Source organism: Uloborus diversus, chromosome 6, assembly GCF_026930045.1.
Source record: "Uloborus diversus isolate 005 chromosome 6, Udiv.v.3.1, whole genome shotgun sequence".
NCBI classification, from domain to species: domain Eukaryota; kingdom Metazoa; phylum Arthropoda; class Arachnida; order Araneae; family Uloboridae; genus Uloborus; species Uloborus diversus.
The window spans coordinates 41,874,098-41,900,591 of NC_072736.1; the positions used below are offsets into that span (position 1 = coordinate 41,874,098).

General features: G+C 30.8%; 1 protein-coding gene across 1 annotated transcript in view; it reads left to right on the forward strand.

Annotated features, from left to right (window-relative positions):
* Positions 1-26,494, forward strand: part of LOC129225187 (dmX-like protein 2) — a 154,131-nt gene that overhangs the window by 30,860 nt on the left and 96,777 nt on the right. Inside the window, exons 11-19 of the mRNA XM_054859753.1 lie at positions 606-806; positions 3,148-3,290; positions 5,323-5,435; positions 7,257-7,662; positions 14,368-14,717; positions 16,768-16,912; positions 22,272-22,415; positions 22,598-22,844; positions 24,219-24,373. Of these exons, the coding sequence (XP_054715728.1) occupies positions 606-806; positions 3,148-3,290; positions 5,323-5,435; positions 7,257-7,662; positions 14,368-14,717; positions 16,768-16,912; positions 22,272-22,415; positions 22,598-22,844; positions 24,219-24,373 (1,904 nt within the window). The remainder of the gene's footprint in view (positions 1-605; positions 807-3,147; positions 3,291-5,322; positions 5,436-7,256; positions 7,663-14,367; positions 14,718-16,767; positions 16,913-22,271; positions 22,416-22,597; positions 22,845-24,218; positions 24,374-26,494) is intronic.

Consider the following 26,494-nt stretch of genomic DNA (forward strand, 5'->3'; position numbering starts at 1 on the left):
TGAACAGATCATTAAAAAGAACGACATTGTTCATGCCAGCTTTATGACAATGGACCTCCCCCAAATCATAAGTTGGATCCTCACCTGCAAGTACATGCAGAGTATATTTATTGAATCTGTTAATACAAAAGTGCCGTGGCCAGTTGCTAGCAATTGCCATTTATGCTGAATTCGTGAAGATTTTTTCTTCTGAACTGCATCCAAATTGTGGAGATGAGACAGTGGAACTGTAACTATTTTTGAGCTCTTGTTTCCTCAGAAGATACTCCCTTATGCCTTAATTGCTTCCCAAAAGTAACTTTTGGGTCTCGCAAGTGCCATTTAAAACAGCATCAACTCACATTTTCACACAATTCACTGCATTAGATTACAATAAAGTAAAGTTTTAAAATGTTCATACACTGACATCTATTTATTGCTTTTTAGTTCAAAAATATTGAACTACCTCATACCGATGTATTTCATTATATTTTATGATTCATGTTTCGGCTGCACTATGCTCAAAATGTTTATGAATTGTGTCAGAATAGTGTATCTGAAACTACAATATATGTAATATACGTTATTGCTCTTTTATGTACATTTTGGCATTTGAACCGTTTCAGATATTCCATTAGTTCCTCGATTAAGTGGTGGTCGTTCAAAGGAACCTAATTTTGTTGTGCATTGGTTAAACAATAAAGAAATGACATTTACTCATGCTGCAGAGCACCTTTTGCAGGAAGTTAGTGACAAAGTTCTTCAGCTGCAAAATAGAAGAGATATATTTAATATTGAGCAAGATGTTGAAAATTTAGAAAATGGAAGTATGTATAGAAATTTGTCACTGCATTTTTGTTTTTGGAAAAATTAAATGGTTATTGTAAAAGCATTTATTTTTGCAAAGCTTTAATTTTTCCCAAAACTTAATACCTGTGAAATGTTTTTTTTTTCATCTCAATTAATAATCAAAAATAAAAAATGTTTCACTTATCCGAAATTTATGATTTATTGTACAGTTACTTAAATAAAAATAAGGTACAAAATTTATTGAATATACTACTATTTCTTTAATACTTTACAACTATTTCTTTAAATTAAACATGGTACCATATACCTTTAAATTGGTTGGAATCTATACAGGTCTTTTTTTAGGTCTCAAAAATGTTTTTACAAAATTTCCTTCGAACCAGCAACTTCCACCACCAAAAAAATTCTAGTGATAAAAAAATTTACTTTCATCTAAAAACTAGCCATTCCTTTTACTTCTCCTCTCCCCAAAAAGTATTAATTACATAATTCATATATTATGTAATTTTTTAGTACTTAATCTATACATATAATAAAATAAGATGTTTCTGTGTGTGTGTGTGGCTCGCATCCCGGGAAAACGGTAAGGCCTAGAAAGATGAAATTTGGTATACAGGTGCAGTTTTTGCTGAAGATGTGCACCTCGGGCTTCGATTTTTGATACTTTAATTAGAAAAAAAGTTATTTAATGTTTTATGTGATTTTTAGCACTTTTAACCTCACAGACCCCGAACCAACCACGCCATACGAATATTTTTTGTACTATAGTGTAGGAAATTTAATTTTAAATATGATAAATGAAAAAATTTGAAGGTAGAGCAATTTTTGTATTTTTTACAGATTTTTGAAAAAACCTTTAATTTGCATTTTTTTCTGGGATTAGTTTTTTTCGAAACCCATCCCGCGAAAAGTATTGTACCCTCAATTCTAAAATTTTAGTTGGTAATAATAAAAACATTCTGCCCCCTTCAGAAGAAAAAAGTTTTTAAAAATACGCAATAGTTTTTTTAACAATTTTTTTAATGCAGAACGCAACGCGAGCTGTTCGCTTGCCGGCTGAGTTCCAAACTTACCTCATCACGTGATCCAACTGAAATTGTTTGCGTTCTCTTCACCTTTTTTTTTTTATTATTATTTTGCAAGCGTTACTTTTTGCCGCACTACGGGGAACATAGAGCCTTTTTTTTTGCAGGCTATTTTGATTAAATAAATAAAGCCCGCGATTTTTTGCATGATCTGTGTTTTTGTTACGGATTGGCGGTTAGGTTAGGTAGATACAGAGATAGAGATGGAGTGGACAAAAATGTTTTTTTTTCGAATTAATACTTATATAAATAAAAAAAGATTGTTACTGTCAGAGGTAGATATGCATAGATCGTATAGATAGACAGATAGATAGATAGACAAATATAGAGGTTGATACAGTAGATTGACAGTAAGAAGGAGACATGCCCGTCATTTTAAAAACTTCGATGGGATGTCAAAGCCCCCCCCCCCCACACACACCATGACTTTGAAAAAACAATGCTTTCACATAAAAGTGAGTGTGCTTTTTGTTATTTTTCGACAAAATTTGCATAAAGAGTACGCCGTTTGTGTCTCCCTTCCCCTCCTTTAAAAATATTCCAAACGACGGAACTGGAGATAGGTCTAGAAAATATTTTATTCAAACTACTAATGATATAGATAGATATAGATTGATTGATAGCGCCACGGAATTTATTTAAGCAGCCGCCAAAGGCGGCAACATTGGCGTAAAAAGGCGAATGATAATATTCATACATAAAGAAAAACATTGATTAATACCGTCGCTAAATTGTCTAAGCAGCCGCCGAAGGCGGCAACCCTGGCGCAAAAAGGCGAATGGTGTAAAAAGGTGGACCAGCTGGTCGCCGAAGGTGACTAGTCATAAAATAAGCTAACATTTTGTTATATTTCTTATTTCAGCATTGTCATTCTTTTTTTTCTTCCAAAGTGAATCATATTTTCAATGTTGATTAACATTTAGACCATTAGGCATGGTGACAATTTTACAAAAAGAATTAATTCATGAGAAGAAAAAACAAACTTAATTTCTGTGCAGTCAACCAACAGTCTTTAGTGGCAAAGCAACCTAAAGTTACCATTCTAAAATATTTCAATCTGCTTTTACATGATATAAAGAATGTATGAAGGATACTGCATTTTGAGAAATTGCTTTGAATACATATTTGTATTTTTAGGGTTTTTTTCTCTTTTAAGAATTCATTTAACAAACTCTGAAAATTGAAAGCATTTTATTGTTATTAAGTCAATGAAAAATCATAACCAAATTTTTTTTATTTCAGTTTTCTATTACTTATGTTTTCTTATTTTCAGTTAAGCCTCATGTACGAAGGCAGAGTAGTCAGACAAAGGCAGAATCTGCAGAAAATATCAATGAACTTTTGAGTAGTAAGACTTCACCATCTGCTTCATCATCAACTTCTATAGCTACGGATTCATCTCACTCACAAGCTCAGGTTGCTTTTTTTCTGTCAGTTCGCATTCTGTCATTATTAATGTTAGTGCAACAGCTTTTTCCCCCTTCCTTTTCTATACACTACTTTATGTTTTTGGATGTGAATGTTCCTTTTGATCCCATGAATGCTGCATTACTGATGGAAGCTTTTAGTCTTATTTTGCATGTGCATGTGGGTAGTCCCCATGATTGTTATTCAATTTTAAAAGATTCTCACATTAAAATGCGTAGCAAAATTCCAAAATTTTGACAAAGTTGGAAATCAAACATGAGGTTGGTTAAAAAATTAGACCGACTTAGTAGTAGCATTGCCGCTGCAATAATCCAAGCCTTGAATGCCAAAAAAAAGATCCTGTTCTGATCATCCAAGAACGAGAAATGACTTACCCAGGGTTGCCATCTACTCCACAAAAATGGCGAAACTCTGTGGCTCCGTAAAGAAATTATTTTGCTCCGCATTTCCAGCACGAACATTTTCGAGCTTATATTTTGCTATTATCATGTCAAACATGTAAATATGGGAAATTCAAGTTGCTTATACTCAAAGATTGAAATAGTGTTTTAAGCTGTTTTATTCATTTAAAAATAATTATTTTTATACTAGTACTGAAAATGGTTATTAAAGCTCTAAAACAATTTCAGATAATTGGTTTTTGTTATTTTTATTGATTTTTATTCAAAATACCGAACTGTTCTGGAAAATTTCCAATTGCTCCTCAAAATCACCACAGATGCTCCTCAATTTGTTCCTTCAAGGTTGGGAACCCTGACTTACCCCTTTTCCGTAATGTATTTGTTAAAGATAAGGAACACTCAGGATATAAGTTGAAAGAACTTTATATTTTTCTAGTTGTGCAATTGCTTTGTGAATTGTACATCAAACATTTGCTATTGGTACCTAAGTGATCACTTGCACACGTCAACAAATTAAGTATTGAAATTAAAAAAAAAACAAAAAAAAAAAAGGCGAAAATATTGTTGAATTGGGGGACAGTTCATTGCATCGTCTGTAGCATTGCTGAGAATTCAGTTGTTAGGGTGGAAAAGAATGACTGAACCAAAAAAAAAAAAGCTTTTAGTCCGGAGTAACTGAATTGGAGAAGGGAAAATTTATTGCTAAGCTGGATAGTTCTCAAAATGAGGAGCAGTGAAAATTTGTGTCTGGATTTCAAAGCTTTGTAAGCTTCAGAAGAAAGTAGAGCAATCTTTAAAAAAGATAAAAGCTAAATGTTAGTATAAACCAAAAAAAAAAAAAAAAATTATATTAATTTGAATTTTTGGCATCTTGAATTCAAATTATGTTTTTCGCAATCACGAGCGTGTGTATGCGCGTGTGTGTTTGTGTAGGCGCATGTGTGTGGGTGCATGTGTGTGTAAGTGTATGTATGCATGCATGCATGCGAGTGAATGTTGTGAACGCGCATGTGCGTGTAGGTGTGTAAGAGTGTTTGAAGTCGTGTGTTTGTATGTGTGTGAGCGTGCGTGCGTGTATGACATGGATGCCTCCGGCCAGGAGAAGCGGATAGCTCAGGACCGGGGGACAGCCACGCCTGGAGGACGGCGGGCGGTGGTGCTGCAGAGGCACCCTGGTCCAAGCTGAAAAAGGAACCGGAACATCAAGGACGGTCAAGTGAGAACAATAAGCAATTATGATTGCTCAAAAAAAAAAAAATTGTCAGCAACCAAATTATCCAGAGGGTATTAAAGGTTTCTTATTAAATGCCTGCTTTATGTGCTTTTGTTTAACTACTAAACTTTATTTCTTCTCTGAAAATACAATGCAATTTAGAAAAGGTTCAATTTTTTTGGCGTTAAGGATGCAGAAAATTTATTAATGTAATGAAATTAGTGTGTGGGGAATCAAAATGGCATTAACAAAAACATATTGAAAGCTGGAAGTAAAAGCAAAATTAATTTGTTTTACAGCAAAATTCTGCAAGTCTTTTTCAAAATGTTTTCATTTAGTTCTTTCATTCTGTTTTAATTATCTGGGTAACTTTTTCTTTCTTTAATTAATATAAAATTTATTTCAGAGTCATTCTGGCGACTTTATTGATAGAAAAATAGAGAAATTGCTTCGAGAATGGCACAGATCACCAGATTTACTGTTTAGTGTTTATCCTGTTGATGGAAGCTTTCTTGTTTGGTAATTGAATTTCATTTTATTCTATGCACAGTAATTCTGTATGAAGGAAGAATTAAAATTTGATTGCCTATTCCTGTTTCAAATTATTTATCTGTTAAATCCATGTAGTAATAGTTTCTAATGTATAGATAGTGTCTTCCAAGAACTGAAACTATCTTATTTTAAATGTCTATGTACACAATTAAATAATTTGGGTGTGTGTGTGGCACACTTCCCTAAAAAAGGGTAAGGCCTGAAACATGAAATCTAGTATAAAGGCATAGTTTTTCCCCAAGGTGTAAACCTCAGAGCCCAATTTTTGATAAATTAATTAGAAAAAAGTTATTTAATATTTCATGTGATTTTTTTTTTCACCTTTTACTCCACATCACCCAGTCTGATTGCTTCAGAGGAACAGTTTTATTCAATCCAAGTGTAGAAAATCAAATTTTGAGCATAATGGAAAAAATATTTTGAAAGTAAAGTGCTTTTTATATTTTTTTCTATGAATATTTGATAAAGTGTATCAAACGCTTTTTTTCCAAAGTTTTATATTTTCGAAACTCATCCATCAAAAAGTATTTAAAAGCCTATCTTCCCCTCTTTACATGCATGAAAATGTGAAACATTTTGTACTCAAGGAAAATGCAAAAGTTGTTAAAAATATGCAATAGTTTTTTTTTAAACATTTTTTAAAATACAGAATGTTGTGATTTATTTTTTGCTGTTGATGCATCAAACAATAAAAAAAATAAAATAAAAATAAAGTACACGAGGTTCAAATGTTAACCGAAAAATTGAAAGATTATATACTTGGATGAATTACAGGTAACTTATGAATTTCTACAACTATTTATCATATACGTGCATGGGAATATTTTCACTTGTTATGCTTGAATGACTTGTTTTTAAAATTGACAAATATTGTAAATATATTGATTTTTTTTCTCTCCTTAAAATGAAATAATTATGAAATTTTTTTTGTACAATCTTTTCTTGTTCAACAATTTTATTATTCTCTAATTGATAACTACAAAAAGCTTTTAACTGAAACAAAATCACTAGTGTTTGCTAAATTGTAATAATATATTTTATCAGGTTCAATGTATTGGCGAATTCAATCATCTTTACATGAGGCTTTCAGTTGGAAATAGCATACACATGCCTTGCAATTATAAAGATCCTCTTTTTCAGTGCAGGAACTAGAGCTATGTGGGAGGGATTACCTTTTTTTGAGTCAAATCTAGCTACAAATTATGTAAGGGCAATTCCACAGGAAGCTGTCATTTTTGAAGCAAAACTATATGCATTTTGTCACATTCCAAGCAAAATATACATTCTTTTCAAAATATTTTCTCTTGGTCTATTGTTCTTTTTAAGCTGCAGGTAATGATATAATTGAGTTCTCAAAATATTTATTGGGTGGTTTTTAAAACATAGTTAAAAACATGGTAACTGACTGCCATTTATGCAACCACAATGTCAGTCAAATACTATGTTTTTAACTATTTTTAAAAAAATGAACCAAATGTTATTTTGAGAATTTAACTACACCATTAAATTCAGCGTAAAAAGAATAATAAACAAGGAGAAAAGATTTTTTAAATAATAAACACCTTGTGTGGAATGTAATTAAATTCATACGGTTTTGCTTCAAAAATGTCAGTCAGTTACCCATGGAATTGCCTATAGAAGATAAATGTAGCTTTTTACTGCACTAAATTTGAATGATCAACTTTTTAAAAATTATTGTTTAGCATTATGTTGTGTCTTTCTGGGCCTGTTGATATATTAGTAGCTTATCTCTAAATTTAGAATTGTGAAACCAAAATCTTATTTCAGGCTTGTTGACTGGTTGGATGAATATAACCCTGGCTCTTTTCGCCAAGCTCAAGTGAGCTTTGCTTCTCGGATTCCGAACGCCATTCCATTGGGAGATGCAGCTACAATGTCCCACCACATGTTCATGTATTCCCCTCATGCTGGGTTGGATCTTCGATTAGCCATCAGTGCATCTGCTTCTGAAAACTTGATCAAAGACAAAGTAGAGAAAACTGAAGATCCTGCAGCACAGTCCTCCTTAGACTATGCTCATTGGAAAGCATATAACTCCCATTCTGGCAAGAACCTTTCTCAGAATTGTGCCCTTAGTTCAACTACGCCTACTGTATGTATGTTAACTAAGCATAATAATGGCAGCTTAAATTTGTGGCACTTGTCATTTTCTGATAACTCCCAGTATACTCAGGTAAATATACTTTTTATGTACATATTTTTTTATGTAGATGACACTCGATTTTACCAACATTTAATTGAAGGACTTGGGGCAGAAATGTGATAAGCCACAAAGAGTGACTTTTCAATCAAAATTTTTGTTTCTCATTACTAAAATTGAAGTAAACATGACAAGGGAATGTCATTTTTTGGAAAACATATCTGGTTTTAGTATTGCAGAATATAGAATGTACAATACCTTTGAAAAATTCTATAAATATTTTTTATAAGTTGGAAATTGGTCGAGTGAAAATTCATATTATATGGCAAGGTTTGCCAATATGTATCAGTTGATATATCACAATATATTTCTTGATATATATCACGATATATATCTGATATTTATTTTGAAAATATCATATTAGTGATACAGTAGAATACCGTTATAACGCCGACCTATATAACGCAATTCTCTATAAATTCTCACAACTTTTCAGAAGTAAACAATAGGTTTTGAAGCTTAAAAAATCCCTCTGTTTTGCTTCACAAACATAAAAATTATTAGGCAAATTAAATTTTGAAAGTTTTTTATCTTTCCATCTTAATTCGAAGCTTTAAAATTCAAAATTAGTAATCATAATAAACAGAAAATACCAGATGACTCTTGAAAATGCAGCTGTTTTGCAAACCATGAAGCTAGCAGAAGTGCAGGATAATGCCTTTCTTTTGATTGTGAAACATATTTATTTGGGAATATCTAATTGTAGTATTGGCGCTTTAATATTCATTGCAGATAAAACTCATTCTGAAGTGCTAATATATAGATATATTCTGAATGTTAGTTTCAAAATTTGTGAAATGATCTATATAACGTAAAATCCTGCATAACGCAAAAGTCGTGGTCCCAAGGTGTGCGTTATGACGGTCTTCTACTGTATTTGTTTTTTCAACTACCGTATTTTCAATACAAAAAATATATTAATCGTTGTAATATTGTTTATTTATTATTAAAAATAACCAAAAAGTTATGTACTATATTTTTATGCAGGGGTCGAAGTAATCCTGTATATCCTATATCTCCTATATTTTCAAAAAAAGCATCAAAATTATCCTATATTTCCTATATTTTTTGAAAATGTCCTATATTTCCTATATTCCTGTTTTTTTTTTACCCTATCTATCTTTTAAAAAGAACAGTAAAAAAACTTTCTGACATTGGATTTTTCGCTGAAATATAGCTGAAAGTACGTCCCCAAACGAATTTCAAATTAAAAAACAAAACTGACTAAATCCTGCAACAGGCATCTTCGCTCATTGGCTACAGCAATGTGACGTCATTATAGTGGGGTGGAGTTTCGAGAACTAAATCTGAAGTTGGTTTTAAAATTTTGCGTTTGGGTAGCAGCCGTTTGTTTTGTTTTCCATCATGGTTTCCGTTCGTATATTTTTGTGTTCAGTGCATTTTGGGATCGTGGAATGTTAGTTCCTTATGATGTTAAAACTAGTTTGTTGTAATAAGTGGAATTATAATGGCGAAATTGCATCGCTTAACAAAATTTGGTATGGAGTGGTTGGACCAGGAGGACATTAATAGTACAAATTTTGGTGCATGTTGCACTAAAGGAAAAGATGATTTTTTCTGCATTTTGCCATTTTTGCAACTGTTCAGTGCTCATAAGCAATAGTGGATTTTCACAATTTCGCAATTGAGGCAGCATGCTGAAACATTCAAGCATAAAGAAAACTTTGAAAAACGTCAGAAGGATTCTTCTTATGCTCTGTTTGTTCTTAATACAAGTGGTAAAGGGTTCATTTTAGATATAAAATCAAAGAGCAGTGGAATTAGTTCTTGGGTCATGAGTGAGGAAAAAATAATAAAATTATCTTTGTTCAAATTTTGTTTAGTTATTTAGTCTATAAAGTCCACTGTTTTTTCAAAAAATATTCTTTCAACTACAGGAAAGTCATTTCAGATGTAAGTTATAATTTTGTTTGAAGCAAAATTATTCGTATAATGTGTCCTATATTTGTCCTATATTTTTTGTGGAAAATGTCCTATATGTGACAAGTCAATCACTTCTACCCCTGTTTTATGATTTATCAATGCATCATTGATGTAACAAAGTAATATAATATTCCTTTTTTATTTTATATTCATAAAATGATTAGCAATGTAACAATTTTAATTCATATTGAAAGTGCCTCATTAAATATTAAATGTTGGTCAGAAAAAAAGAAAATGTTTTATGACTGCGCACCAACTAATGCATATTTTTTATTTCTGAAACATATAACTGTGTAAAAGTGGCCAACAGAAGAAAAATGAGTACAACAGCTAACTTTAATGGAGCTAAATGAACTCCATTAAAGTTGATAAAAAATTTAAATTAAATATTAGGTATAAATAATGAAAGAAGCATTAATTTTAATTCTACATATTGCAATAACAATGTAAGAAAATAGTGATTAGAGGATTAATTTACTATTTTGAAGACTTTAGTTTGTGCTGATTGAAAATATCGGAAGGATATCAAAATATCCGATATATATCAAAGTATTGGATATTTTCGATATTTTCTAAAATATTATGATATTTTAGAAACCCTGTCATGTAACATATCACACTCTTACCTCGAGCCCTTCAATTTATGAACACGCGGGATTTTACAAACAATTCGCTAGTTCTGAAATGTCTTCCATTTAAGCTATGTAATTTTCCCTTTTTTACAAATTAGAAATGACAAAACACTCTTTCTTATGAACTCGACATAAGGTCAAAGTAGCTCTTTCCTAAGAGTTCCAGCACAAGTGACAGAAAATCTTAGGGTAGAATATAATCCCTTTCATTTAAATTGTAATTTCACTTTCCAGCATCTTATCGTTAGCTTTTATTTTTATAAAGAAATATATTTGTTTAAAAGTGGTTAGCAGTCCTTGATCTACGATGTGAATTTTTGGATGGCTGTGTGTAGATGCTTTTTTTATTGAGTGCAAAACAAAAAATAAAATATTAAGTAGTACTGATAGAACTTCCCATGGAAATATGTTTACAATTCATAGAACAGTACATAGTAACAGTTCTCGATGCATTTTGAATTTTATGAACTCTTTCCCTGGTTTCGAGGAGTTTTTAAAATCATGTTTCGACTGGACTAGTTGTATTGATATTAAAAGTCGTTATGATTATATTTCATTTTACTGCATTTTAAACATGCTTGATATTGTTTCAAGATTAACGAATGTATATGTATCAACAATTACACAAGCCTTGGTTTTGAAGAATTTCTTTGGTTTCAGCGTTTCTTTTGTGCATTCTATAATTTAATTATTTTTTTAAATATTCAAATTAATTATCCAAATTTTGTGTTTGATTAATTTAATACCTAACCTAATCACTAATCATGTAAACTACTCCAATCTCTTACTATTTTTTTATCCACTCAGTCTGTGGCTGCCAGGGCCACTGTGCAGGGCCGGATTTGGAAGTATGAAGGCCCCTGGGCAACGAAGGAGTGGAGGCCCCTAATCAGTGTTCGAAAAGATAATCATGTTTTCGAAAATATCCGATACTTTGATATGTATCCAAATATATTGATACTAGCAGTACCCGCACAGCGATGCCCGTGCTAAAACCTTAATGGAAGTCCGTTGAATGAAAAAAAAAAATTGACGCCCTCTCCCCCTCTGACGTAAAATGATCATTTTTCTTTGTATAAAATGCGTACACATTTTTTCAAAGAAAAAAAAAACCTATTAAGGTTTCTCTGGAATTTAAAACTTTTCGTCAAATCATTAAATTAATTTATAGTTGCTTTAAAACTCTATTTAGCGAGTGAAGCGGTTTTTACTACAATTTAAAATATTTCGCAAATAAACAAAAAAAAAAAAAAAAAAGATATTAAATAATATCTTTCAAATGTAAAAATAGTTCCGCAACTCTATTGTTTATCGCCAAACTCGCCCAGCAACCACGCTCTCATAATCCATCCGTCTAACGAAAAAAAAAACAAAAAACATCCAGTGGAACATTTAAAAATCATCGTTAGAAAAAAAGAAGAAAATATCGTACATTTCACTCGGATAAAAACAAATCAAAAGTTTCTTTTCTTCCAAAACAAATCGCCAAAACAATGAATTACATTTACCGTTGCTCTAAAGATATAATCCTAGACTGAACTGCTCAGCGCCTAACTCGCCAAGCGATCACGCTACCGGAACCCAGCCTTTTGCAAGTGAAGCGGATGTTTTTTCTTTGGCAAAGAAAAATGTAAACTAATAGCAAAAATACCCGGCGTTGCCTGGGTTAGCATTAATTATGAGAAACAATCGTTACTTGCATTTGTTTTCTGTTTTAAGTGAAAGAACTTAAAACACACCTTTTTGACGTGATTTAAAATCTAGCTTCTTCCTTACTCATAAAACTAAAGTAGCAGTAAGTAAAAAGAGCAAAATAGTATTCATTTAGAAACGAAAACACGAAATTTAAACGTATACAAATGTGAAGAATTTCCGAAATATGAAATTAAACTTCACATGTTTAAAAAGATTTATCAGTTAATACTGTTTTTTTTTTTTTACATTGAGTCTTACCTTCTCTGTATGTCTATTGAAGAACAAACTGTTTAAAAAAATGTAGCCGCGCGCCCGTAATCCCCTTAAACTTACTTTAGTTTTTTTGGAAAATTTCAATTATTGTGTGTTCTTGGTGCGATTTAAAATATTATCGAATTTGCGGAAATCGTTTTGGGATATCTTGGATAATGCTCCCCCTCCTTACTTTGTAAAACGGTATGTTACTAATTTTTGTTAAAGAGATATTGTCGCTATATGCTAAAATACTTTTGGTCAAAATAAAATGGCGCTAGACAATTTCATCCGTAATGTTTCCAAAATAAGTAGCAAAATTTGGCGCGGGTTTGAATTTGTGCGCAAAGTCACATTAATGGAAGTTTTTGTGCTTTTTATGGATTTGCCTAATTTAGTTGCTGGATTATTTTACAGTAAAAAAAGTTTTTAAAGATTCTTTGATTGGCGATATTTTTTTTACATTCTGAAAGCTGACAAACATTATTACATAGTCTTTGTCTTCAAAAACCGCGACAGTTGAAGAAACTGCCAAATGCATCCGCTACTGAAATCTTTCTACATAAATTTTGGCGAGGTTTCTGCTGTTAGATTGGATAATGATTTAGTGTCCAATCAGTACAAATAATTATAAAAAAACCTCAGTAATTACAATTGAAGTTCCGTTTAAATGGAAAATAATCAGCCAAATCTATTTATTATTGGCCAATCTTGGGGAAAAAACGTTACTTTAAGATTTGACTTGAGAAAAGCCTCAAACAGTCAGACGAAACACAAAAATATTCAACAATTCTAGCTTTGAAGTGGGAGTTGAGATGATACACTAAAAAATGAATTGTATTGAGGAAAGCCTTCGAACATGGAACAAAAAAGCCATAATTCGTTTTTCATACAACTTAGAACTTTGTAACAGATGCCATCTTCAGCAGAAAAATAAGCGCTTTCGATGGACACATAATTTTAATATGTGCACATATTTTTTCACCACCATATTGGGGCATTTATGCGAAAATTTAGACACATTAGAATAAAAAAGGAACTATCAGTCGTATTTTTTTCGAACTGGTCTACAAACCTCCCCAGTGCCAAAAAGAACAAACGGTGAAAGTTTCAGCCAAATCTGCCGGGTAGTTTCTATGATCTTAGGGAAAAAATTTACCAAACTCCATTTTTATATGTAAAGATATATGTATATATCCGATATTTTCAACCCGTGAAAGTTAGGATGTTTAATAAAAATTTTATTGTGGGGGGGGGGGGGGCTTTTTGTTGTGGAGGCACCAGGGCAGTAGCCCCGCCTGCCTTCCCCTAAATCCGGCCCTGAAGCTGTGCATATTTGCAACAGTTGATTAATTTGACTAAAAATTAATAAAATCAGTTTTATCTTTGAGTGGAAGAGGTTAAAATTTTACTATAGCATAAGATGTAACTTTTTTATCTGTGACTTAAGCATATATTTACATTTATGATCAATTACTGAAACCAAGCATGAATTTTTTACTAATCATGCATATACTATTATGCATGTTTTTTCATTCTACACAGCAACGTAACAGTTTATTTGTAGTATTTGTAATATCTGAAACTTGTGGTTTTCTATAACTACATGTAACCTGTTCAAAATTCAATAAAAAATTGAGTAATGAGAAAAATGGTGGTTGGAGGGAGAATGTGCCATTATGAGAGGAAAATCATGATAAAAGAAGTTACAGTAATTTTGTTTTGAAAAGTAAAACAAATAAATCATATAGTTCAATTATTGTAATTTAATTAACAGTAAAAACTTATTTTCCAGCATTTAATATTTATTTTATTGAAATTGTGAAAACATTTAACAACTTTCATTACAAAAGTATCTGCTTAGGTTGCATATTTGCAATAATAATTTTTTAAATTGTTTCTTCAAAGGAGCCTTTATATTATAATTCCTAGTGTCACACTTTTAGATGAATTTGTTGAAATATGTTCATTAAAATGTTAGTTAAATCTTAGTGATGCATGAAGATTTTTCATATTTAAAGATGAATTCGATTTCATTTGCAAATCTCTACATGGTGTAGTAAATCTAAAAACATGATACATATTTCCTTGTGCAATTTTGTATCTATCCGATGAATCAAATGATTCGCTAATTTTTTTCTCTTTTGATTTTTAGGTATTAAGTATTGGCCATTCTTCTCGGGTTTGTGGTCATAGGTTTAGAATCAATGACATAACTTGTCATCCTGTTCTTCCTCTGTTATTGACTACATCTCATCATAATTTACCTGATAAAAGCCAAAATAGATCTGGTACATCAAGCCCATCTCTTCCTACTAGTCCTTGCAACTGCACCTCTATTCCAATGGGTCTACAATCTGGTTTTTGCAGTGAGCTTATTCTTTGGAAAGTTGATCCTGTTGGGCCGTTATCAAAATCAGGTGGTGTGACAGAATTAGCAAGAATTAATTCTCTTGAGACAGCTGCCTTTGCTAATGTAGCATGGATTCCTACATTATTGCCTAGGTATAATATTTTTTAAAAGCAATTATGAGCTGAGTTAATGAGGAGGAATACATTGCTAAACCTTTGTGAAAAAATTAGCATGGTTGCAATTATATTTTGATGCTAAAATATGCAGATAAAAATTCCATATTAACTGACATTCCTGAAATATATATTTTGGTTGAAAAAGTGATTCATTAAATTGCATGCACAAATATTGGTTGTTGTTGCTGTATCCATCAACAACAACAACCAATGTCTGTATATGCAATTTAATGTGCATGATTATTGATTATAACACACAAACATGCACATTAAATTGCATGCACAGATATTGGTTGTTGATGAACCCATCAACAACAATTAATATCTGTGTATGCAATTTAATGTGCGTGTTTGTGTGTTACAATGTTATTAGATTACATATATTCATTTGCAAAAAGAATATTTTCTTCCATATTCATTAGCATTTTCTTTCTGACTAGAATAATAGGACTGTAGTTAGTTGTACAAAAAAAAAAAAAAAAAACCTTGAGGTCTGAAATTTTAAGTACTTTTGTTAAATGTTTGCATAAAATTATTTTAGAAGTGGTTCTTTTTTATTTATTTATTTTTTAAATTCAAGTAATTTAAAATTGTAACCTATTACTCTGAATCTTTTCTGCAATAAACCATCAAATGTACTGTAGACCCTCATTTGAGGCAGCTTTGGTTATTCAGTTTAAGAATTGCTGTCTTTATTTTGTTCTACGTGGATGAGTTTTTATTTTACGTGAATGCGGCATTGCAAACAAATTTTCTCTTTCAAAAACCAATTTTCTGAGATTGTAATAACATGCAATGAACTACATTTTGGCGTGCTATTCGAGCAACTGCTATTCAAGTTAGCTTTTAAGAAAATAACTCATTATTGTTCATTCATTCAATTCATGGACAAGTTTTACGGTAAATGAAATTAAAAAAAAAGTTGTTTTTCAAATATTGGAGAGTTTAGGGTAGAAATCCTGAATATTGAGGTATAAAATAAGATAATGCAACAGTAATGATGAACAAATAATTTTTAAAGTTTGTGTACAGCAGTTTCAAGACTTTTTGGAGTCTTTTCTCAATTATATAACTAATACAGTAAAACCTGTCAACAACGATACTGTTGGGACCTAAAAAAATATTGTTATGAACAGGTTATCGTTAAAGACAGTTTGATTATTTATGCTGACATTTTGCTGGGACCAAGGAAAATTTCGTTATAAACAGGTTTATTGTTATGGACAGTTTTGTTACACACAAGTTCATTGTACTATATGATTGAGACAAATTTGCACAATCAAGTTACTCACACACCTTTGAGCTGTATGATTGATGGGGTAATTTTAAAAATGTTTTTTTTTTTTTTTGTTTAAAAATATCAGTGATCTCTAAGAAATGCTTAAAAATGTAATGAAATTGATTATCAAATAAAATCAACTGTGCAGGAAATTAGATATTTTCACTTAATTGTGCTGTTATTTTTGTGATTTTTTTTGTCATTTGTTTATTTTGTTTTCAAAAATTATTGATATTTATAGGGACATAGGGCTATCTTTCACCAAGGGCGCCCATATGCAAAATTGTAAGGGGATATTAGGATATTTGGGGGGCAGGATATTTTCCCCATGAAACTGATTTTAGTGCAGATTAGAGTTATTAAAAATTGACATTTTTAATAACTTATTCATTAACAGCTGAAGAAGAAATGTTTTTACATTTTTGCAAAGAAAAGAGTACTAAAAGCAAGCAAGTTCTACATTCTGGGGGGGGGGGGGCTTGAGCCCCCTCTTGCCCCTTATATGGGCACCCTTGTCTTTCACTGACATCTTTTCTCTTTTGAAATTCTTTTAAGAAACGCTTTTATGCCAGATGCAGATCCTGCAGTGTGACAATGATTACATTAAAATAACTTAGTTTTAGATGAGAGCATTTCCATCTATGAGAAAAATATGCTATTGTTATTGGATTGTTGTGCTCTTTTTTTTAAATTGTGCATTCAGAACATGTTCTAATTTTTTTCTTTACCAAAATTTTTAATCAACAGTACTACACAAGGAAGTATATCTAATTCACCAAGTGCTTGTTTTGTGGCTTCTGATGGAGTTCAGTTAAGAATATATCAGGCAGTTATTGATGCTAGAACTTTACTCGCTGAAATATCTAGTTCATCTCGGAGGAACAATGTACAAGTGAGATTTTGGTTCATTATTGAATTTACAGGGTGTCCACAAATAACTGACGGTTTAAAAAAATATTACTATAATACAAGTTTTTCTATAATGATAAAATAAATGTTAAATAAAAGTAACATTGTTGATCAATGTTTAAGTAATGGTTTCTATTCTCACGCCTTTAACTGTAATCATAGATGACAATCTTTTTGGAAAGGCTTCCGCAGCAGCATGCACTACAGATAATGGAATCTCTTTCATTCCATTTCTTTAGTAGTAAATTTTTAAATTTAATTGTGGACATAGGTTTTAGGTTTTTCAATTGATTCTCCATATATCCCCCATATGCAATAGTCCAGTGGATTGAGATCAGGACTGGATGCATGCCATTCTTCTGTGGAAATAAAGGATGGACAATTCTGTTTACACCATTGTTGAACAATCTTTGCCTTGTGGGCAGGTGCCGAATCTTGCTGAAATGTAAATGAATCCTTTTTAAATAATTTTTCAGCTTCTTTAATCATGTGAGATTTCAATACTTTTTGTAAATAATAGTTTTTGTCAATTTTCATATCATTTTCAATAAAAAGAAGCGGCAGTTTTCCTTTCTTGCTTATAGGGGGGCACCCCAAACCATTGCTAAAATTGGTTTCTGGAACCTCTGAACAATTCTTTTAGTTGAAGTGATATTCTGAATTGATATTGCATAAATTCTGTTATTTTTCCTATTATGAGATGCTTGTTGCAAAAATAACTTCTCATCCGAAAAAAATATCTCATTAGCAGCGTGTGTTTTCAGCAGTTGTTTGCACTTTCTTAGTCTTTCAACTTTATTTTTCTCTGTTAATCCATGGTTTCGTTTTCTTGTAAGCTTTTAATTTTAAATCCTGTTTTATGATGATTCCAGCCATATTTTTTGATCAATTTAGGTCTCGTGAAATTTTTCAGACAAATTGTGCAGGATTTCTTTGAATTTTTTCGCAGACACATTTTTCCTTTTTTTTGATCGTACACTGCATTTTCTTCCACCACTATGCCTTATTTCTACACTATCTGTTTCTTTTAACCGTTTTAAAGTTCTTTCAATCAATTTTTTAAAAATTTCACAATTCCACTTACCTTTTAAATGCAATTCGAGAATCAAACGTCGTTTAGCATCCATCGTGGTAGTATAAAGAATAAAACGGATTTTAATTCAAAAAAGTCTGCTCTATTGCTCATAGAATTAAACTAAAACTATTTAAGTGTTGCCAAAACTAAAGAACATCTTAAATGCAAATTATGCACAGATGAATTTTGCTGTCAGTTATTTGTCGGCACCCTGTATATTACATTTTTGACTTGGCTAAAAATTTCAATCAACTCTTATTTTTATTATAATTTGTTTCACTCCATGGTTATTGTGGTTTGAATTAATATGTATGTGTGTGCTTGTGTTGTTTTACTGTATTACCTCACATGAGCCATCATGCTGCAAAATTTCAGGGCCACCAGATTTTCAATTGCCCTTTGGCATAGCTGCCAAGTGCTCCGTTTTTCCCGGAGTTTCTCCGATTTTTATTGCGTACTCCGAAAATCCGATTTTTTCCAAAAAACTCCGTTTTTTTGACTTTGCTTGTACACTTTTCGATTTTTGAGGAAAAAGAAGAAATTTCCCTATCCTCGAAGGCAGGAATTGTGCGCAAACTCAACAAAAGAGAAGACAATTTGATGCTTTGGAAGCTTAGTGTCAGGATAAACACTGAGGGGGAGCGCCGATTGGAGATCGTCGTTTTTTCATCGAGCATTTCAGCTACGTGTAAAACGTAGCCGCCATGTTTGGTCATTCACAAGATGGAAGTTAGCAGACGATACTTAAGCGCCTTCGTTTTCAAAGACAAAGTAGAATTGGGTGTTTCTTTTAACTGCAAACTAATGAAAATAAGCAAAATGTTTTTTTTTTTTTATTTATTTTAAATAATTTTATTGAGAAATATGAAAACAGTTATACCATTTAAAATTTCATTTTATTCTTATTGCTTTGGACACAAATGTGCTAAAAATTCGCAATTAAATTTTAGTTTCATGGGGATTTTTTATTTTTGAATTATTTTCATGCTATAAATTCAAAATTTTATTTCTGAATTTTTGACTTAGTCGCCATATTTGGTCATTTGCGAGATTTTAGTACACAAGACTCTTAAGTGGCCAAGTTTTCAAAATCGGAATTAGATGTTTATTGCAATGCAAACTATTGAAATTAATGCAAAAATGGGCCTTTTTTTTCCCCCCGGAAAATTCTAAATTTTTTTCTTGAAAAATGCAAAATTTTTCCTTCAGAATATTATTTATCCTCATTGGTTTAGACTAATGTGCTAAAAACTCGCTATTTCGTCTAAATTTTAGTTTTTTAAGAGTCATTAATTATTTATAATTGTTTTTCATGCTATAAATTCAAAATTTTATATCTGAATTTTTGACTTAGTCGCCATATTTGGTCATTTGCGAGATTTTAGTACACAAGACTCTTAAGTGGCCAAGTTTTCATAATTGGAATTAGTTGTTTATTGGAATGCAAACTATTGAAAATAATGCAAAATAGGCTTTTTTTTCGGAAAATTCTAAATTTTTTTCTTGAAAAATGCAAAATTTTTTTCTTTAGAATATTATTCTATCCTCATTGGTTTAGACTCTAATGTGCTAAAAACTCGCTATTTCGTCTAAATTTTAGTTTTTTTAAGGTTCATTAATTATTTATAATTACTTTTAATGCAACAAACTCAAAAATCTATTGTCTTGACTTTTTCGCGTTGTTGCCATGTTTTGTCATTTGTAACATGAAGTAGACAAGACTATTAATAGCCTAAGTTCCCGAAAACAGAATTAGTTGTTTGTCTCAATACAAACTATTAAAAATAACAGAAGGCAAAAAGTTATGTTTTTTTTAAAAATAATTTTCTTGAAGGGGAAATTTTATCTATTTGATCCTTATTGCGTTGTAGGCTTTGCTATAAACTGAAACTTTCATCTAAATTGAAGGTTCCTGCTGATTTCTCATTCATTTATTTTTTTTTTAAATAATTCAGAAACCTATTTTAACTTAAATTTTCCATGTGCAAAAAAAGTATTGAATATCTCTCTTGAAATCCTATTCATCTATTTTTTTTTTTTTTTTTTTTTTTTTTTTTTAAGGGAAGTTGTAAAAACTGCCTCCCCCACTCCAGTTTGTATTTCAAAACTTAATGACATTGGTGGCCACTAAGTTTTTGGAGTCGAGTGCCACTGGCCACTTTCAAAATTTCAGAGTCTTGACCTTTACTATGAAGTTGCTTTACTTCCAAGTATAAGAATTAAGAAATAATTGTTTTTTTTATCTTCAATATGTTCTTATGCATGTAGGATATGTATAAAAGCATATTTTTTAGAAAGGATTGCAGTTTTATTAAATCAAACAGTAATCATGTTTTTTTTTAACTTTTCAATATATATCTATGTAATGTTGCTTTTTTAATGTAAAATAATTTTGTTTTAAACTTGGTTGTAGTTTTGTTGAAAATCTAACATGAAAATTTAGAAAAGCATTTTATAAGTTCTTAGAATTTATGGAAACTTATGGTACAGAAGGAAGGTTTAGCGCAGGCCACGATTTCATGCTCCTATTTTAGCCCTCAGTGCTCCTATTTTTTCCCTTAAGTGCTCCTATTTTTTGTATCTTGAGGTTGGCAGCTATGCCTTTCCAGCATGCTGGAAAATTGAAGTTAGAAAAATACTTTCATTTCAATTTAATAAACATATATTTTAATTTAAAAATGACATTGGTTCTATATGTTATTAAAATTAATAAATATTTTAATTTTATTAAAATATTAATTAACAGTGCTATTTCTGTTATTCTGATAAGACAAATCTAATTGAAAATGAATAACTTCATGAACAATTAATTTAAAAGAATGCAAACATTTGAAGTCCAAAAACTAAAAATATTTTGCAGTTACATTAAGAGTTCAATATTACGATTTGATGAACGTAAAATACCTTTACTTCTCTTAGAGATGTAAATAAATTGCAATTACTATGATTGCTTCTGGGTCACTCTTTTTATTGATATAAAACTTAATCCATAGTGAGTGACCTACTTTAATAACAAGCACAACCTCCCTTCTTTTTTTAAATATTTGTATTCTTGTCTGAGCAATTTTTTGTAGTCTATTTTTTTTTTTTTTTTTTTGTTGAAACTGAATCTCTGTATTATCTGGCAATGCTGTATAGTTTGAACTTCCTTGCATGCTGATCAACCTTTCTTATTTCGGGCATGAAGGTTAACGAGGGGCAATATACTAACTTCATAAAGATGTCATTAAAAAATATATTTTCTGAGATTCTAGGCTTTGGGATGTTTTGTTTTGAATCAAGTATACTTTCTTACTTACGGTATGAGTTAGTCATTTAGAGTAACTAGGATCTGCATTTTCTTTGTTTTTAACGGTTCCACCAAATATTTTAATAGTATTATTGTATCTCTTCGCATAAAAACATGGGAAAAGCTCTAAAGTATTGTAATCTTATCCAAACTTAGTAATAATAATTATAGAAAACGATTTAAAATGAATTATAAACATGGTTCAATGTTATTCTACCACTTTAGACTTTGGACCGTGTAAGAAATATGATGTAAAAGAAACTTTTCTAATAAAAGTAATTCAGCGTTGATCCAGAATTTTTTTTTTTAATGTTTAAAAACTCGTTTTTTTTCCCATAGCATCACAGAATTTCTATAATTTATTAAAATTTTAGAAAAAAATGATATCATTGACGTTCAAGCAAAAGTTAACATCCAATACTCGAATTTTGAGACATTTTCAATTTAAACTTTCAAATCATTATAAAAAATAGCAAAAATTTTTTTACAAAAAATAAACTCTTACAGTAAGTTTATTTGTGTAACTTTTAAATTATATGATTGGTTAACTTCTTCAATAGCTAATTGCAATAGCTGTGTAGTGGTTCATGATTTTTTTTTTCTGTAGAATCAATAACTTTTAACTTTAAAATATCATTACTGCTGCAGTAATGCATTAGTGAAAATGTTTACCTGTTATTTTTTTTAATAAAAATTCTCACAGTTCAGAATTAATTTTCCCTTCAAGAAGTTATTGCTCTCTCTTGCCAAATTTGCCTGTGAATTTTTTCATTTTTGCCTTGATATCCTTTTTTTTCCCTTTTATCTAATTCCTTCTAAGGATTAATACTAGTTTTCACTTTTTAAAAATGTTTAATTGAAAAGAAAAAAAAGAACTTCGTTCTGGTAATTGATAATTAACTGTTTTAAGTGAAGGAAACTTTTCAGCTTGGTGCTTAACATTTTATTTTAAAGAAATATTTATATATTCATTTTTAGGATCTGAGCCAAAGTAGCAGCACCTCTTCTGGTTTAGGTTATCGTCATAGTACATTGCAAGATGCCTTTAAAATTGTTAGTGAGCAATCAACATCTCGGCCCGGTTGTGTCATTGAATTAGATTCAATTTCAGATGCTACTCATGTAAGTGCAATGCAGTTTTGACTTTGATGTTTCTTAAAAAATTGTTTTTTTTTTTTTTTTTTTTCTCATTTAAACATCCTTTAAGCAATCAGTTTCAATGTGAAATTTTATTGGACCTGTACTATTTGTTTTTTATGACCAAATATTGCTAAGTGTTTCTTAAGCATTTATTTATTTTAAAGGACTGGCACAACACTCAACTTCTTCATGTGTTTCAAGAGCAACTTATCTCCAGTTGTCCCCAAGATCGATGTACTAGAGATGCAAGCAACATCAGCTTGGTGCAGCCTGATTTACAAGCAATTGTGGATCTTAGGCACAGTTCTGTATTTGAAGAGCCATTTTACCTTGTCATTCTTGAAAAACAAGCTGAAAATTCTGTTCTGCATATGTGGAGGATAGTGATTGCATCTCCCTGTGGAGCAGAAGGTAATGTGCCAAAAATATCTTTTTTGCATGTTTCGGTTTGTGTTTACTTGGGGTTTTATTTTAAAAGTTATGTACATTACACCCTTGTTTTATGCTGGTTTATTTTACGCTGTTTAAGATTTGACACCTTCATTTTATTTTACGTGGATGAGTTTCGGTTTTATGCTGATGCGGAAATGCAAACAGATAAAATTTTCCCCTCTTTCAAAATCCAAACTCCTAAAGATTGCAGATTTCGCTTTATCAACTGCATTTTGGTATGCTAATAATCAAGCTTGGGCCACTGGAGACATTTTATACGATTGGTTCCAGAGCTCTTTCCAGAAGTAAAGTTATTAAACTCACACAGCTCAGAACTCACAGGAAGAAGCTTTTAGAAGTGACAAAGGAGACCAAAACCAACGAGGATGCAGACGTCGGTAAAGCACAACCAAAAACGTTCACATTGAAATTTTTAAACCATTCCTAGACAATAGAAATGTTTTTTCTGATTTGTTAGTGAAGGAGGATTCTATCATGGAAATGACGCAAGTGATCATGGATGCGTTAATGCTCTGCAAAGAATTATAGAAAAAAATTCTTAATGACTGCCAAAAGACTATCATAGCCAGCTCCTCTTTATAAACAGGACACGAAATTAATTTATGTTTTCTTTATACATGTTGTGCATAAAAGTCGATGTAAGTACACATTAAACTTATTATACAATTAGTCATCACTAGAATGAAGTATTTTGTTATCTACGGAACTAAACCCCTATTTTAACATTAGTATTAGATCTCAATTTACGCTTCATTTCCGTGGAATGTAACCCGCGCATATAATGAGGGTTTGCTGTATTCAATAATTTTGAGTTATCAACAAGTAATCTGTATTTGTGCCTTAAGTCTTATTAATTCCAGTATACGACATTTTACATGTTGCCATACAAAATAGTTGCTGTTCTCATTTGGACAATAAGAAGTTTGAATCTGAAATTGTAGTAAAAATGGTTGTTCACTTCAGGAAAAATATCCCAATGTATTTGATGTGGTGCATGTTTTATCAATTTAATTGACAGCAAGTGTTGCCAGAGCACAACAGAACTTTGTTGTGGTGCCTTTAGTGTGAAACTTTTTTTTTCACTTAATTTTTCCTAATTTTTTATTTTAAAACTAAATATTCATTATATGCAATATACCATCAACCTATTTATGATATCGAAAATGGTTGATTTGCTCAGGATATAAGTATTTTCATATCCCACTTAATATAACCTGTTTCTAGCATAAGAAGCAATCTATGCAGATTTTTTTTTTTTATTTTTTTATTTTTACTGTTTATAGAATTTATTTTGCATATTTAATATCAATATTTTTCTCTCCGCATTTTTAGATCAAGATCAAAGTAGTTTTGCATATGTTCCTGATAGCAATCTGGTTCAGGAAAATGATCATTCAAATCAATCTTCAAGAAGTCAGACTCCTGAATTAAATCGTGAAGGTGTTCAGTTTTCTCAAGCTTCCCCTCTCAGAATTAGTACTATGAAAGTAAGCTTTTTTTAAAAACAATAATTAGCTTTATTATGGTTCCAAATAAAACTTTTGTTATGTTTCAAACTTAACTAACAATTGCTAAATATACCATAAATATACCATAAAGTAAGTTTTGTTATTTTACAGCAATTAATTATTTTTTAGGAGCTACTGATAATCATCTGTTCTGAATCCTTTGAGCTATAGTAATAATACCTGTAGTTTGTAATCTTTTATTGCCTTTGAACGCTTTTGGTTTTTATTTAAGTGTCACTGAAGAGTGGAGAGAAAAATTGAAAAATGGTTTCACCATTTTCCATATTTTAGTGTCTTAAGTAATAATAATTAATAAAACTTTTGAAAATATATATTTTTTTAAGTAGAAAATTTCCAACTGCTGTTTTTCTTTCTTTTTTCTTCTTCTTTTTTTTTAAATTGATAAATATCTATTATAAAATTGAAAAATTTGAGTCCTTTTGATATTGGTAGTTCAAGTACAGTTGTTCTAATAAAATTTGATAACTTGACAGTGGATCTATTTTTACCCTTCATTACTGCTGATTTACAACTTTTGCGAGAATTTGATGCTATTTTCTTTAAATTAGTAGTACTGTCAAGAAAATTAGAAACATTGGTACAACAATTGATTATCTGACAAATTGTGATGTGTTTAAATAAAATGATAAATGATATAAATGTATCTCTTAATATTATATTAAGACACTAATGCAGAACCTTCAGATTAATCCAAAACATTCTTGGTTGATTACTATCCATCAGATTGCTGATTGATTTCTTCTTAATTTTGAATTTCTTTCTAAAATTCTCGATGTTCTTGCAAAATTCTGTACTGTGTAATTTTTTTTTCTGTTAAATGTGGAAATTCACTTCATTAATTCAACTCTTGGAACAAAAGCTAATGAGCATAGTCTTCTGCAGAAATCAAGAAATCCATGTTTATATTTTTTTATCTTTGGATGGTTAATGATTATGGTAAATACACCCTTATAACCAACAATTTTGCAGACATTATATATATATATTAGGGTGTTCCTTAGTTTCGAAGTTATAGATATTTTACACGAGGCCCCCTCAATTTGTTCCATTATACAAATAAATGATCCATGCAAAATTTTAAGCCAATCCATGAATATTAACACGTGCCCCTAGGGCCCCCTTTTTTAAGTTTTAAAGAAAAAATTGCGGATTTTCTCATTTTTATGTAAAAATATTCCTAGGTTTCATATTTAAAGTAATTTTGAACCTCAATAGATGTTGCTACTTCCAGACCAACCATTCTCTCACTTTCATTCTGTAAAATTTTACATATTACATAGGGTACGTGTACACCAATGGCCTTGGGAGAGGCATACCGCTGTTCTCGCTCGTTTCAAACCAAGCGACAGGGGAACATTTCTTTCCACCAAGATGGACACAAGGGATTCTAAAGGCCATTAATGAATGGCCTAGGCCATTAATGAATGATTTTTGACAACAACAAATTGCCTCCTCCAGGCTTTGGGGATGTTGATTTAGAAAATTTTCTGTGTATGTAATAGGTGCGGCAAATAGGGTCACTAGGTTTCCCTGCTATCAATATAAGTAATGAAAATTATATTTTAATTCGCTGTTCTTCAGTTATATACTTAAATGTTTATGCATTCTTATAATTAAAATTTTGAAAAATCCTCGACTACCTTACCATAAAAATAAACTCTATTTTCCATATCTAAAATATAAATTAAAAAAAAATCCAGATTGGAATAATGTAAAAATCTATACTTTAAACTATCTTCTATTTAGTACATAGTCTTTTATTATCATCAAATTCCTCTTGCAATTCACAAGATTTAGAAACCGAAATGGGTATCTATCCTAACCTGTTGAACCTTTTTTCTATACCCGGTCTACCACAACGCAAAAAAACTTGACAACTATTGAGATCTGCTTGCATTTCATCAATGTTAGACAAATGCCATATTAGGGACAAAGATGCTGCTCATTTATTAACAGCCAATGTAGATGCAATAAATTTAAATCCAAATAACCTTATGATCAATCATACATCCCTTAAGAGAGGTAAAATCAGATTTCATGAATTTAAATTTAGATTTTTTAGTTATTCCCTGGGATACA